Consider the following 17,308-nt stretch of genomic DNA (forward strand, 5'->3'; position numbering starts at 1 on the left):
TTCTATCTATGGATATTAAATGCAAACTCCACAATTAGGATTGCAGTTGTTAATCTGAAATTGGAAAAATAGAACTTTTCGAATATCGGAATCAGTATTATTTTTTGAAAAAATTGTGCTCATTTTCTGATGCCAAGAAAAAAAAAAACATTATTTTAATTGTTTTATTTTCGCTTGTTTGTTTTTATTTAAAACTTAGTTTTTTTATTTTAATGATGAAATGATAAACATTTATTGATTTTAATTTTCCAGTAGAAGAAAAATCTGTAGATCCACATGTTATTTATATATCTATAAAGTGAGAATGTGTGAGGACACTTCTCAACCTATATACTCAACAAATTTTTGATCTACAGACTTGAAATTTGGTATATAGGATATTGAGACACGTGGAAAACTTTTTAATTGATTTTCATCCGGAAAAATGGCTGCTAAGGGGTCAAAATAGAAAAATTGCTACATAGGGGAGGGGGTCATCAGATTTTTGTCTGTTTGCTAAGTGTTTCATGAATGTGTATGTGCGAATTGTTCACATGACAAATTATGTTAAGAATAGGTTTGAAAGCACTTTTTAAATCCGTGTCAAGCTGGCCTAATAGTTATCGTACTTGCCTCACTGTCTTTAGGTTTTGGTTTCAATCTCGTTTTTTTGCTTTCCCAAAAAAACATAGCCGTTAGAAATTCAAAACACAATAGCACTATTTGCGTTTTAATTTCTTATGGCTATTGTTCGCTGGGAAAGCAAAAACACAAACATTTTTTCACTATTTACCAATAACATCCAGTGTGAATGCACCTGAAGATGGTCGGAGGTTACATCGGCCGAAACGTTGTGGAAAAAACCAACCAAGATGAGAATAATAGTCCAAATAATACAAAAAAATAATTATCAATCCTCATCTCAAAAATATACATTCATTTAGAAAACTGGTTTTCATCAAACGGAAATGGAATCACGTCGTCTAATCTAGGGCGACAATTTTATTGTTTCACCCTGTAGAAGGAGTTTATCAATAACTAAACAGAGAATGGCTATAATAAACTGAAATATTGGAGAAGATTTTATTAAAAAAAAAAAACAAAAAAAAATAGGATGATCAATTTTGTTTATGTTTGCTGTTTAACTTCCAGACGACCACGAAAGCCCCCACCTGCAGGAAATCCGCAAACGAAGCCTAAACTAAAACCAAAACCTGCCTTACCCCGGTGCCGATGTCTTTATACGTATGAGCCGATGAATGCTGATGAGTTAGCATTTAACGAAGGTGACACAATTGAAATCATTTCTGAAGGTAAGTCGCACCTGTAATCACTTTTTACTTATCATATTTTATCTATTTTTTTTTATCAAAGCCCAAAGGTCACTTGAAGACAAGGGTTAATGAATGTGGAGTAGACTAAGACAACACTGATATGATCGGTAATGGTTGTACTTTGGTAGGGTTCGATTATTTAACAAGAACTTATCTACATTAGATCAGAGAATGTCCCTGAATTGTTCGTTTGGAAGGAAAATTTTTTTGTTTTGTGTTGACGTTGTGTGTCAAGTTGACAGTGTCTTCGCATGTGAGTCTGCGGTAGTGTGTGTACATTGTCTGTACAGTCGTTTGTTGTGCATTCGTTCGTATTGAATGGGTTTCCAGTTGCCGGTGTCAACAAAACTTCCAGTTGTGAGTTTATCCGCGTGCGTGGTGCATCTCAACTCATTGTTAATTCAGCTTCTTCCTATGAGTTGATAGGGATGTCCAGTAATTGTTTCTTTGTTGTTGCGTCTGCTGTGCGGGAGAGAATTGCATAGGCCTATGTGATTTTGCTCATCGCGTTTGTTGCAGGGTAATGTCAGGAAACTGTGAAAAATGTTTGTCATGCTCGAATTTTTAAAAAAATTCAGTATGAAGTCGACAGCTCCGTGTTTATTTTTCTGCCGAGTCTGACGAGGGGTTTCGTCATTGTTGTTTGTAGTAGTTATTCCTGTTGGTAGTGGTTCAGTTGTTTTTCTTTGTTGAAATGTTCGATTTTTTCTTTATCAAATAAAACGCGCGTCTCGCTCAAAACAATTCCTTTAAAAAAAAAAAGTAGGGTGACCATGCGTGTTCGTTTCATGTCAGTCACCATTTTGTAGCTGTCTAGTGTATAGAAGGAAATGCGTGTTCATCATCACGTCGCGGTCACCAAATTGTAGTGGACTGGTGGATATATTATATATATCCCCCAGTCGTACAAAATAGGAAAAATGATTTGAATTGGGAAAGGAAAAATGAATTGCTTTGAGGAAGGAACGAACAACGCGTTTATTTGAATTAAACGAATTAGAATTTATTTCGTGAAGAAACAAGTGAAAGAAAAGGGTACAACATGTGTTCATGTCTGTGTTCGTCTCTTGCTGTTTACTGGTGAGAAGGAGAAAGTCTATTGTTGTAGAGAGTGAAAGAAAGAAAGTCAATCCAGTTTGGTGTGCGCCTCTCGCTGTTAGCTGGTGAGGAGGAAAGTGTATTGTAGTATAGAGAGAGAATGAGAAAAAGTCAATCCAGGCTATGGAGATAGAAAACATATAAAGTGTCTATATATACTGTCTGTTAGCTCGTGCCCCATACATAGTTGCAGGGGACGTGAAGGGAGGCGGCTGGTTCGTCGAACTTCTCAGCTCGAGAGCTGGTCTGGAAAAAAAGGCTGGAAACAGTTTGTCTCTTGCTTTTATAATTGTTTCCGGTGGTCTTTTGCGCATGTGTGGATTTCTTTTGAAAGGGAAGTGACGTCGTCCATCTATGCGTACATGTGCGTACGTTAGCGTGTGTGTGTATACACGTGAATGTGAGTGCATGTACGCGAACGTGAATATATGTGCATGTGTGGACGTGCGCACGTATGTTTGTGTGCGCGTATGTATGTGACAAGTAATATAGCTTGAGATGTGAACGCGTGTTTTTGTGTGAGACTAGAAAAGGCTCGCACAAACCTCAAACTAATTCAAGAGAAACAACATAATTTGAACGTTTCAAGGGAGATAACTTAAAATAATCCGAATTTGTTACAGAGAGATAACTGCAGATACTAAGTCATTTTTGATGTCGTCATAAAGACCCCCCCTCTTCCTCTCTGTTTTACCATTTCTCTTTCTCTCTATCTCTTTTATTTCACCTCCCTCATTTTCACGTCCTCCCTTTCTTTTTCATCTTTCTCATTTTCATTCTTGTACTATCTCGTTCACTCGCTCTTTCTCTCTCTTTTGGCCTCTCTTTCTTTGACTCTCCTCTTTTTCCTACCTTTCTTTTTTTTCTCGTTTTCTTTATATCTCCCAATCACCTTTTTTTCTTTATTCTCCCTTTCCTGCCCCAGCAGCTTTCAGCTAAGAACAGAAGGTCGACAGTTCAAATTAAAAGAAAGAAAAAATTTTCTTGACCGGCTATAGGAAGTAATGGCCTTTGTTTCCTATAGCCACAAAGAAAAGTTTGTAGCTTTGTCTGAAAATGTGTAGCCAAATAATGTTTCTATAGATAACAAATTTTAAATCTAATATATATATATATATATATATATATATATATATATATATATATATATATATATATATATATATATATATATATAATTATGATTAGTTTTTTTTTGGAAAAAGAAATCAGTAAGAGTGCTCAATTAAAAGGAATATCCGAAAAATAAGAGCGTATTTATATATTGTATTTTGTGTACAGAAAGTTGTTAGATGAGATAAGTCATTGGTACCTCGGTTTCAATCCCCATAATTGGGACCGTTTTAGATAGCCATATTAAGCTCTCTTCAGCCAATACTCATCTGAGTGGCGTACCAATGACTTATCTCATCTAACAACTTTCTGTACACATAATACAATATATATATATATATATATATGTTCACTCTTTAACCCTTATCCTTGAGTGGCCTCTCGGCCTTGATAAGTGGTGACGCCTATGTAAATATATATATATAGAGAGAGATAGATAGATAGATAGATAGATAGATAGATAGATAGATGAGTGAAATAAGGCAGAGGAGAGGAAACTACACAGTGAGAGTAGTTGAAAGTGACAAAAAGTAAAACATGGATCATTTGGTAAGTTAATTACAAATTACCGTTAATTAGAACGATTAAAATGAATAAGAAATGATGTAATGTTTATTGTTTTATTTTTTTTATGAACAATAAACTTTATAAAATGTTTATGTTATCTATTTTTCAATTTCTTACCTTTTTTGTTTTATGTTTTCTTCCAGAACCATCTGGTTGGTGGAGAGGTCGACTTAATGGACGGACAGGCCTATTCCCAGAAAACTACATCGAAAAAATATAAAATCACTTTCATCAATTTATATTTAAAAAGAAAAAAAGAATTGAAAGAGAATGAAAAAAGATATGTCTAGTTCTTATCTCAAAAAAAAAAAAATAAATAAATAAATAAATAAAAATTAAAAATTCTCTTATGATCAGCATTTGTCTGATAAAAGAATTTGTAAAATAAAGTTTTTTGTTAAAAATTTCAAAGCTCAGGTTTGACATAAAGATCAAACCCTTATTTTTTTTCTAATTCTTTTCTGCACTTTACAGACATCATATTTTTTTTTTCGTTTCTTTCTCCATTGGACGATCTTATATGTGGCCTTAACATACTCATCGCATTCTTTTGGACTTTGTTGTTAATACGCTTTTTATTTTACCCCCCCCCCCTTTTCTCAGAAAGAACGAAACAACCCGTGATGAAAATGAATGATTTTTTGTACAAAAGAATTTTAAAAATAAATAAATTTCATGACAAAATAAAACGGTCACATAATTCATTCCCTTCTTTATATATATATATTTGACTGTCATGGCTCTTGTGAGCTGCGACGTTGTTTGGCTGTGGAATTTATTATATATATATATATATATATATATATATATATATATATATATATATATATATATATATGTTTAAAGTGATGGTTGTGTAGTTCCAACGAGAGAAAAAATGTATATTTAAAAGAGTGTAGCCATCAACAATTGTGAGTTTTTTTAAAAGGTTTTTATCATATTTTTATTTTAAAATATTTTTATAACGCGTTTCGAGCTTAGGTGTGCTCTCTTCAGATGTTTTCGTAAAAAGTTTTTCTTTAAAATGGGAGTTTGAAAAGTTATTTTTACATCTGCTGATACTTTAGTATCACCTAAGCTCGAAACGCGTTATAAAAATATTTTAAAATAAAAATATGATAAAAACCTTAAAAAAAAACACAATATATATATATATATATATATATATATATATATATATATATATATATATATATATATATATATATATATATACTAGCGGGACGCTTACCGTTGCTCGATCATACAATATGCTTAAACATGATATTTTATTTTATGTAGATTGCGTATGTATTATTATAGAATCAATCCTCTATTGATTATATATTATGAGGAATAATTTGCCCGGTGGATCAATTCGCAAAAAAAAAAAAAAAAAAAAATTATAAAACGACGTGGAGGAGAACAATGCGGACTTTGAGAAAAAGAGGATGGAGAATGAAGAGGTAAAATGATGAGAGAGATGAGAGTACCATGAACGACCGTATCTTCCCTCTACCTTTTTGTGAACACTGTCTGCGCTATTCTACCGCCGGCTGCTGGACCTCGCAAGTCATGTTAAATGGAAACATCATCTGTGAAGATTAGGACTCAACAGAACCCGATACTCAGACACGAGTGGGAGTCGCCGAAGAATATTGCAAATTAAAATAGAATTAAAAAAAAAAAAATGATAACTTTGTGCATGTCTTATTTTTCATGAATAATTAAGCAGACGTTTTTTTTCTTAAGAAACTTTGAAGGTAGCGTTTTGATGGCGTCTCTTCATCAACTCCTTGAAATAGAAGAACTTAAATTTGAAGACAAGTATTCTTCAGCTAAATGTAATTTTATTATGCTTTTGTTTATATATATATATATATATATATATATATATATATATATATATATATATATATATATATATATAAATAAGGGAGTAGTCACCAACAATGTGTATTTTTTAACATTATTTTATTATTCCGTGTCTTGGTTTTTCATTGAGAATTATGTTTGGATCATTGTAATAATGTTTTTAAGTCATTGAAATCGTTTACGTACGTTTCAGACGGTCTGATGCGTCCTCGTCAGAAATTATTTTCAAATGTGTAAAAATGGCGATTTTCGTTAGTTTGAAGTTTTTCCAAGGGGTGGAGGCTTGTAAGTGTTTATTATACATTGGTATGCTGAATTTTTATTGCTTTTTTTTTTTTATTTGGTTTGTCCAGGGAGATTTTGACCTGGCTGTAGTCAGTCAGTCGCTATTTCTTTCTGCTAATGTGTTTTTTCTTTTCCTTTAGGGTGGTGTAGGGCATGTGTGTGTGTGTGCGTGTGTGCGTGTGTGTTTATGTGTGTGTTTATGTGTGTGTGCGCGTGTGTGTGTTTGCTTTTATTGGTTTGGGAATGTGTATATTGTTTTATAGTATTTTGGGGTTATTTGTTTTCTTAGGAAGGCGGCTGTGGTCCGAGGTCGTTACTAATGTGTATGTGTGGGGAGGGGGGACTGGCTCTTCTGAAGTAAGGGTAGGGGTGCTTTCATTCTATTTTGATATTTATTTTTTGGATTCTTGGATTTTAGTATTTTTGTTATCTGTGTGAACAAAAATAATATTATTTTTGTTCACACAGATAACAAAAAACCTTATCCTCCTCAATCAGAACGACAAACTAAACAACATACTTAAAATAACAACAACAAAAATAATAAAAAGCAAACGCCAACCCAAAAACTTAAAACACATCCTAACTTCCTCAAAACTCGTCCCACATACTATAAAAGGAGTTAAAAAATGCAACAAACCGCGATGTGGAGTATGTAACATAATAATAGAAGGTAACACATTCACATTCAAAAACCCAGCACAAACATTCAAAATAAAAAAAGGATCTAAATTGCACCTCCAGAAATGTAGTATATGCACTAAGATGCACAACATGCAACAAATCCTACATAGGCGCCACCAAAAATTTCAGCAATAGAGTGGCCTTACATAAGAGCAACATCAAAATTGCAGATAACAGACACCTCTATGTTTCAAAACACGTACACACATGCAGTGGAAACAGCTTCAAAATAATGCCAATCTTCCAAACAGACAATTATTTTTATTTACTTACACAGGAAAAAAACTTCATCACCAAATTCACTCCTGAACTGAACAGAACCTAATACCATCACACAAAAACATGAAATGCAAGGTACACTCGCATGCACACCCATACGCATACACATACACACACCCACACATAAATCAGAACCGACACATTAAAACACACACACGTGCACGCATACAACCACACACAGACATAACACCCCTATCTCTAATACAACACACTGAACAATACCAACCCTACTTAACCTCGAAACCAACAACACTAGGAGACACCTAGAACCGTAGTATAATGTCTGTTCCAACACCTCGCTCCCTCCTCAGTCAGGGGAGGAGAATCCCCTCATGACTGAAACGACTAGCTTCCCTTCTATCATTCCCCTCCCATACCTACACCCCCCAATGCCCCCCCTCTGGGGAACAAAATCTTCCCCACACTAGGAACCGATCCTGGGTCTGGCCATACCCACATGGGGAGACAAATAAATAGAAACATTAAAAAATCCCCTATTTTAAATACACCCCTCTTTCTAAACAAACATAATATAAGACTAAAACGAAAAAATCACAATACTAAAATCCAAGAATCCAAAAAATAAATATCAAAATAGAATGAAAGCACCCCTACCCTTACTTCAGAAGAGCCAGTCCCCCCTCCCCACACATACACATTAGTAACGACCTCGGACCACAGCCGCCTTCCTAAGAAAGCAAATAACCCTAAAATACTATAAAACAATATACACATTCCCAAACCAATAAAAGCAAACACACACACGCGCACACACACATAAACACACACGCACACACACACACACACACACACACACACACACACACACACACACACACACACACACACACACACCCTACCCCACCCTAAAGGAAAAGAAAAAACACATTAGCAGAAAGAAATAGCGACTGACTGACTACAGCCAGGTCAAAATCTCCCTGGACAAACCAAATAAAAAAAAAGCAATAAAAATTCAGCATACCAATGTATAATAAACACTTACAAGCCTCCACCCCTTGGAAAAACTTCAAACTAACGAAAATCGCCATTTTTACACATTTGAAAATAATTTCTGACGAGGACGCATCAGACCGTCTGAAACGTACGTAAACGATTTCAATGACTTAAAAACATTATTACAATGATTCAAACATAATTCTCAATGAAAAACCAAGACACGGAATAATAAAATAATGTTAAAAAATACACATTGTTGGTGACTACTCCCTTATTTAAATATACATCTTTCTTTCGTTGGAATTTATTAACCCATTTTATATATATATATATATATATATATATATATATATATATATATATATATATATATATATATATATTAAATTGTAATTCAATGAATTTCAAAAAACTCTCATTGAAATGAAATGAAGTGGTTGAGTTTCATATCAAAGAATTTTTATTATTCTAAGCAAGACAAAGAATGTTTTAGAAAGTTTATCTCCTTAACCTATAGGGTTTCGATGTCTACCATCTCATCAGAGGAGTGAAAATATTAGCAAATAGTTATAAAGGTATGCACCCTATTTGCTAAAGTCAGTGAGACATGGAAAGTCAAAGTGCCGCTACAGAACTTCTGATAAATGTATTATTTTCACTTTGACTTTCCATGTCTCACTGACTTTAGCAAATAGGGTGCATACCTTTATAACTATTTGCTAATATTTTCACTCCTCTGATGAGATGGTAGACATCGAAACCCTATAGGTTAAGGAGATAAACTTTCTAAAACATTCTTTGTCTTGCTTAGAATAATAAAAATTCTTTGATATGAAACTCAACCACTTCATTTCATTTCAATGAGAGTTTTTTGAAATTCATTGAATTACAATTTAATTTATTTGCTCTATCTTGCATATCGAGCAATTCTCGTTTAGATGGGATAACTTATAGAATATTACTGCCAGTAATATTTTGTAAACCTACAATCTCACGTTTACATAACCACTGATTGTTAAATAAAAACTACTCCGAAGAGTATATATATATATATATATATATATATATATATATATATATATATATATATATATATATATATATATATATATATATATACTCTACTATCTACTATTATATAACAGGAACTTTGTGTGTCTGTAAGTTCATTCCATATGGACTTGAAAACAGCTGGGTCGATTTTTACGAAATTTCACACAAAGGTACTTTATTTGCCTGGCAGTGTTCTTACATAGGTTTTGTGTCAGAATGTCTTCAATAGTTATCAATAGTCGAAATAATCCAATGAAAGAAGGCACAGACGATTTTTACCAAAGTTTTATTACCACACAAGTCGAAAGGACCGAAACATAAAATCAACAATAGGTTCTTTGATACTTTGATATGACAGGGGCGCGTTCGAAATGAATGTTTCTGTTTAGAGCACAATTGAAACATGATACTTGATATTTTCATTTTAAACTTAAATTCAAGCCATTAAAATTAAATATTTTTATAAAACCAACAGTAGCTTCTCTACGGTAAAACCAACAGTAGCTTCTCTACGGTAAAACCAACAGTAGCTTATCTACAGTAAAACCAACAGTAACTTCTCTACGGTAAAACCAACAGTAACTTCTCTACAGTAAAACCAACAGTAGCTTATCTACGGTAAAACCAACAGTAGGTTCTCTACAATATATTGTAAACTTAGTCACTGCAAGAGGCATGTGAAGTTTCCTTCAAGTGCATTGCGATGGTTCCCCAATTATAACAAGCAATCAATCGATTGGATTGAAAATTGGGCTATTTTATCGATTTCGATGACAATAAAAATACTGGAGTGTGAAACGTCTGTTGATTATCATTCAATGTCAGGTCATCCTGCTAGTATATATATATATATAATTTCTACAGAAAAATGAAACTGATGCAGAAATGAATAAATGACAACAATATTGATGGTAGATGTTATATGAAGAACAAATTTGTCCTCTACTAAATTATTTACGAAATTCTCATCATATATATATATATATATATATATATATATATAAATATATATATATGATTGCAACGTCTTGTCAGACGAGTGCCACTCCCTCAGACATGAGCCCAAAAATGACTTCCATCGGCACAGAACCATTTTAATAGACAAATGCCTTAGGGAGTATCTATACACAGATGATGTTACAGAGTCTTAGCTTTGTACGACAGCTAAGTCTCTCTCTCGGTTCAAAATGTTGAGATCCAGCAACAAGCAAGAGCAAGATAGCCAACCACAAGTAAAACTGCAGACCAGCTTAATGCAGGTACTGGTCTCCCGCTTTATGGTTTTTTAAATCAGAGATTTGCCTCTCCTAGAAATGTTGCCTTCACCATGGCTTACGGGAGCCCTCTCCACCCCAACACATATATACATACACACAAACACACATGGTGCTAGTTGCCCGTTGACTCCGAAAAAGGGTTCATTCGCCCTTATATATATATATATATATATATATATATATATATATATATATATATATATATATATATATATATATATAATTATTTTTTTACTATAATAATTAAATACCTACTGTGGTAATTATTACTGACCGGAACTCGATGTGGAGGGGGGGAGGCAGAGGAATTCTGGGAGGCAGTCGTTCAAGCAAAAGGTTTAAAAAAGTGCTTGGTCGACTGATTTTATAGTAGTAGTAGTAGTTTGTTGTCCACCACGTGGGTCGGACTGAACTTTGCATAGCATCAACTTGTGGGTGATAAAACACCCCTATCGTTGATGTGTTAGTTGGACTTTTTTGTTTAGTCAAGTTACACGTTTCACAGTTACTATTACAAAGACAATTTGTCGTTGTAAGCAACGAGGCAATATGTTGCAACTCCAGTTAGCCGAGAAAAGCCGAGAAGGATTCTCCACACAAGTTAAGAGTTTCATTGTTTTTTCCTTCTACGTCGAGTTCAGGTTTAGCCGTTGAGTTGCAGAAACGCCCCCCCCCCTTCAGTCGGTTAAAATCCGACACTACAGACACTAGTGTTTCATCCTTTCGGAAATCTTCAGTGCTGGGTGTCACGATTAACACCAGTCGACAGATTCGAACTCGGCAACACGAAACATCTCTGGCTTGATTAGCAAAGACCGTATCCATTCGGCTACAATTAACCGCGTGAAATAACATTGAATGCAAACATTTTAATTTTAAATGTTCTTTACGTCAGTCAGACAGTGATCTAATCGTTATATGAGGATCTATGCATAAGAGTTAAATTGACCGACTTAATTCAACTGAAAGTGCTCAACGATAAAAAACGAGTTTCCTCTTAAGTCGAGTTGAGTTCTCGAGAACCAGACTGAACGGATTAGAGCGAAGAATGTTGCCAAGAATCCAGTCCAGTTTTGTTTTTCTATTAGAGTATGTTTAAAATTAAACTGCTAAATGTTTAAATACTTTCATCATTTTTTATTTTTTATTTTGATAAAATGTTGCGTTATAATGTAAGCAATATTATCGTATGTGAGTTGTGAGTTTATAATTTTACTTTTTGCCACTTCCGCAATGATTTCAATCTCCAGTGAAATATAAACAAGCGGTCAATGTCGAATGGAGATAGTGTTTCCCTTATGACAGATCGGAGTGTATATTTATTAAATCCAAAGTTCGACTGAGTGTAATAAATTTGTAATCCGTTCTTTTATTAAAGAGACGTGAAAATGACATGTCATATATTGTGCTGGGTGAAGTTTGAATTAACAAGTTTTTAAATATCGTTTTTTTTCTGTTGTTATAAACGCCAAGAGAAGCTATATTTTGGATGAGCGCTATTCCTTTGCGTTGCAAAGAGCCCGCCTACATTTGAAAGCTTAGCAGTTGAAGTAAGTTCACATATTGAAAATGTTCATTTTTACAAAAGCAAAAAAAACAAAAACAAAAAAAAAAAAAACAAAAAAAGCGTGTTAATAATGTATTCTATCTGTTCGAATATTAACAATTATATTCATATGTATAATTTATATATATATATTTTTTATTGGGCTGCTTTTTTTATTTTATAAATGCGAAGACATTCACAATTTCACAATTTTTTTAATTACAAAATATGTAGGGATTAATCAAACACACACACACACACACACACACACACACACACACACACACACACACATATAATTCTTGAGAGCACCTGTTTCGTAGCGCAAAATCATTCATTTTATTATTATATCAATCAATGATTCTATTCTGCCCTTAACTCATCAGAAAAATGGCAACTCTCAATACATAAAAATAAAATAAAATGCATAAATTCATTGATTGATATAATAATTAAATGAATGATTCCGCGCTACGAAACAGGTGCTGTCAAGAATTATGCATGTCAACGTACTTAAAGGAAATAAATGATAAGATGGTCAACATCTTGAAATTTGGAATATAGACTTTTCTCATTTATTTGTATTATGCTCTGTAATTACATTGAGCTTTATAAATTAAAAGATTAGTATGAATAAAAAGTGAAATCTAATTGAAAAAACCCCATATTTCTACATATATAGATATATGTATATATATATTACAGTAGCGTCCAAAACTAAGGGACAGAATATTTGTTAGAAATAACAACTGTGAAAAGCTGAAATTCTAACAACTGGTATTCGTTTTCATACATAATAACAATAAAATTTGAATAATTTGCAAAGGATAGAAAAAGAATTATAACAATTGTTTATTTATTTTCAAAATAGGAACGTCCAAAAGTAAGGGACAAAATTGAGAAAAAACAATGTAAACAGCAAAAAAACAAAAAACAAAAAACAAAACAAAAACCAATAAAAATACATGTATAATCAATGAGCCCTTGCTCTCAATTACACCTGCACATCTTCGACTACAAGAACGAATCAGTTCTTGACAACCCTCTATACTAATTTTAGACCATTCTTCTTGAAGCTCCACTCACAGATCCTTCGTGTTAGTGGGATTTCCTTCCATAACTTTCACTCCTAAGGTCTTCCAAAGATTTTCTATTGGATTTAAATCAGGACTTTGTGGTGGCCAATCCATAATTTCGAAATTTTGCTCGCTAAGGTAACTCATTACCACCTTTACCTTGTGACATGGGCATTATCTTGCATAAAGGTAGCCCGATTGAAACCTGAATTCTATATGATTGGCACAACATGATCTTAAACGATGTTTTTATAGATCTGCGCGTTTACACGAGTTTGTAATTGAACAAGAGGCGTCGTACCTTGGCTAGAAAACATTCGAAATACTATAACGCTTCCGCCCCCAAACTTCACAGTTTTCTTAGTACACTTTGCACTTAATCTTTCACCAATACGTCTCTTTACATTGTTTTTCCCCATTATTTCCAAATAAATTAAACTTGCTTTCATCACCAAAAAATATTTTTGCTCAATTTCCAAATTACATATCTGTTTGCAAACTCTAATCTCTTCTTCTTATTCTTCGAACTAACAAATAGTTTCTTCCCTGGGGTTCGATTAAACAACCCTATTTCTTGTAGTCGTTTAGAAACAGCCTGTCTTGACACATTAACACATGAGGTACTATTCATAACCCTTTTAATTTCTGTGCAAGACTTAAAACGGTCCTTTAATGACATACGCTGCATTATTCAATTTTCTCTTGCCGAAGTTTTGCAGGGTCTGCCGATTTTAAAAGCACTAACTATTTTGCCAGTATCATTGTAGGATTTAACAACCCTGCCTACAACACTCTTGGAACGTTTCACTTTCTTTGAAATCTCTCTAATTTCCTTGTGTAGCTTTACAATAACTTGTCTCACAGAATATTCAAGTTTTTGGCGTTTTGCCGTGGTGCCGGCTGATGCAACGTTTACAAATGACTAAGTAAGACATTCTTTAGGGACAATCGAAAAATTTGAATATAGCATACTGTTTACATTGTTTTTCTCAATTTTGTCCCTTACTTTTGGAAGTTCATATTTTGAAAATAAATAAATAAATAATTGTTATAATTCCTTTTCTATCCTTTGCAAATGATTAAAATTTTAGTATGTAATTATGGATGATAACGACTACCAGTTGTCAAAATATCAGCTTTTCACAGTTGTTATTTCTAACAAATATTAGGTTTTAAAATTCTGTCCCTTAGTTTTGGACGCCACTATATATACATGCAATGTGCTAAATTACCGTTGATTAAAAAACTTTTCAGAAAAGGTTCACATTCAAGCAAAAATGAATACAAACTTTAGTTCTATAGAAAAAAAAGTGCATTTCTATAATTCATTTCGGCGTATATACACACGATACTGTGGTTCACTAACGACATTTTGTTGATCCCATGAATCGCTCGATCCACACACAAAACATAGGGACCACGCGAAAAGTGAAAAATGAAAAGACAATATGGAATCTTTGAATCGCACATAATCGAGTTTGTATAGCATAGCGAAACATGCATAAAGATGATAACAATCTTGGACGTCTTAGTTTTTGTATTAAACAGCTCGTCCTTTAAAATTTTATTTTTTGATTTTTTTTAACGAAATAAAGTTTGTATTAATTTTTTTGCTTGAATTTGAACCTTTACTGCATTTTTTTCTTACCGACGCTAATTTAGAACAATGCCATATATATATATATAATTATTATTTTTTAATTATTATAGTAATTTAATTATTTAATTATTTAATTATTATAGTAAAAAAATAATTATATATATATATATATATATATATATATATATATATATATATAACTACCAGTTCAGGGCCTATCAGATTGGCGACTCTCTTTTGAACCTTGTCTAGGAGCGAGAGACTAGTAGCAGATGCACCAGCCCAAATATGAAAGCAATACTCCATATATGGGCGAATGGTGGCCTTATAGAGGTACAGGATACTTTCGGGTGTTAGTAGTTTTCTAGGACGATAGAGATAACCTACCTTCTTCGCAGCGACCCTGGCAGTGCTTTTAATGTAATTGTTCCAACTCATGATTCCTGTAAACGTTAGGCCAAGCAGTTTGAAAGATGTACTCTCAGATAAAGAGTCACTAGCCATTGCTATTGGTGGTAGAGAAGGTTTCTTGTAATTATTGAAGGAAACCAGTTTAGTCTTGGCAGAATTGAATGTGACCATCCATTTTTGTCCCCATTTCACTACAGATTGGAGGTCATCCTCTAGTGTTTTTGCCATTTCTTTAGATATGTGTTCATTTGTTTTCCTATCATACCTGTTATAGAGTGTAGTGTCATCAGCATATATAACCATCTCAGAGGCAATTTTGTCGGGGAGGTCGTTAACGAATATTAGGAACAATAGAGGTCCAAGGATAGACCCCTGAGGCATTCCTGCATTTATATCATATTGTTTAGATGTACGACCGTCGAGGACAACCTGGAATTTTCTCTTATCTAAGAAGGATTTAATTATGTTAAGTATTCTACCAGTGATACCGTATGATCTAATTTTCCTGAGGAGACCCTTATGCCATACCCTGTCAAAAGCCTTGGATATGTCTAGAGCTACCGCTCTGCCCTCCCCCGCTTTGTCCAGTGAATGGTATATACGTTCTGAGATTACAGTGAGGATGTCTGTTGTAGAACGGGCTTGTCTAAATCCATATGTTTGTCAGTCAGAAGTTTAGCATCTGTAAAGTGACGGACTAGAGCATGGTTAATTATGGTCTCTAATATTTTGGCGAAAAGTAGAAGGAGGCTAATGGGGCGATAATTAGATGGGTCAGTTTCTTTTGCCATAATTCTTGAATACCGGTACAACAGGAGCAGTTTTCCAACAGCCCGGAAAAGCAAGATTCATTAAGTCATTTGTTGTAGAGTTTGGAGAGAACTGGAGCTTCTTCGACTGAGGACTTTTTTTAATAGCACAGCTGGGATGAGATCGGGTCCACATGCTTTTGAAGTGTCAAGGTTTTTTATGATAGCATGCACCCGAGCAGGGGTAATTTTTAGATCGTCTAGCGTGGCGTCTGTCCGCAAAGGAAAGTCAGGCAGGTGGTGGTTGGAAGGGTCCAGTGTGGAGCTTGAGGCAAACCGACTCACAAGCATATTAGCCTTGTCGATTGCTGAGCAAACAACATCGTGATTGTTGGTTAGTGGGGGAATTGTTAATTGTCCATTATTTACTACACTGTTGTAGATTTTCCAGCAGTCACGAGTTCCTAATTTTTGTGCTTCGATGCGTTTTTTAGTGGTTTCAGTAAATTTCTTTCGTAGCGTTACTTCTAGCTTCTATATACTTCTGTTTGTTTGAACTGGACATGTCATTTATATCTGCGGTATGCATGCTGCCTTTGAGCAATGGCAATTGCGCAAGTCGAAGTAAACCATTGGGGAGAGTGGGGCTTGCTATAAAATTTCCGCATGGAAACATGTGCTTCAATTGCTGTTTTGAACCATTCAGTTGTCTCATTTGTGCACTGTTCAGCAGGAAGAGAAAAATATTTCCCCATAGGGAATCTCTGATAAGATCTCTGATGGCTTCCCAGTCAGCCTTTTTATAATATCTCGTTGTTTTGAGCACTGGCTCTTCAGTTTTGGGTCTAGAGCTTAGGGTGATTTCGACCATTATCACTGCATAGTCAGCGTTCCTGTGTGGGCTGTCAGCATTTGTTATACAATCATATATATATATATATATATATATATATATATATATATATATATATATATATATGTGTGTGTGTGTGTGTGTGTGTGTGTGTAAATGAGAAAATGTCTATATATTCCAAGATATTATCTGTCTTACCTATTATTTTATTTTATAATGTTATGCTGTTCAATTCTTGACAGCAGCTGTTTCGTAACGCAGAACTATTCATATAATTATTATGCTATTTTTTTAAATCTTTCTCACCTTGACTCACCAGAAGAATAGGAACGCATCAACTTTCAAAGTAAATAAAAGGATATGATCACATAAATTGGAATTATATATTAATGTTTATGTGAAACAAATAAAAAGTATATATTATCATTATATTATTACGCTTATCGCTCCGTTCGTTATCATGCTGTGCATCCCTAAAAACGGAAAGTGGAATATTCCAAATAAACCTTGTCACCCTTGAAAAGGAAATTGAAAGAAATTATTATATAAAAAAAAATTAGTGTCGCTGTTGAGGCAAAGCTAATAAAAATGAT

General features: G+C 33.8%; 1 protein-coding gene across 1 annotated transcript in view; it reads left to right on the plus strand.

The window, feature by feature from the left end:
• LOC145270267 (unconventional myosin-Ie-like) overlaps positions 1-4,412 on the plus strand; it is a 255,365-nt gene extending 250,953 nt beyond the window's left edge. Inside the window, exons 27-28 of the mRNA XM_080125913.1 lie at positions 1,132-1,292; positions 4,235-4,412. Coding sequence (XP_079982039.1) covers positions 1,132-1,292; positions 4,235-4,311 — 238 coding nt within the window. The 3' untranslated portion in view covers positions 4,312-4,412. The remainder of the gene's footprint in view (positions 1-1,131; positions 1,293-4,234) is intronic.
• The last annotated feature ends 12,896 nt before the right edge of the window (positions 4,413-17,308 follow it).

This window comes from Euprymna scolopes, chromosome 4 (assembly GCF_053919585.1).
Source record: "Euprymna scolopes isolate OS-2025 chromosome 4, ASM5391958v1, whole genome shotgun sequence".
Lineage (NCBI taxonomy): Eukaryota > Metazoa > Mollusca > Cephalopoda > Sepiida > Sepiolidae > Euprymna > Euprymna scolopes.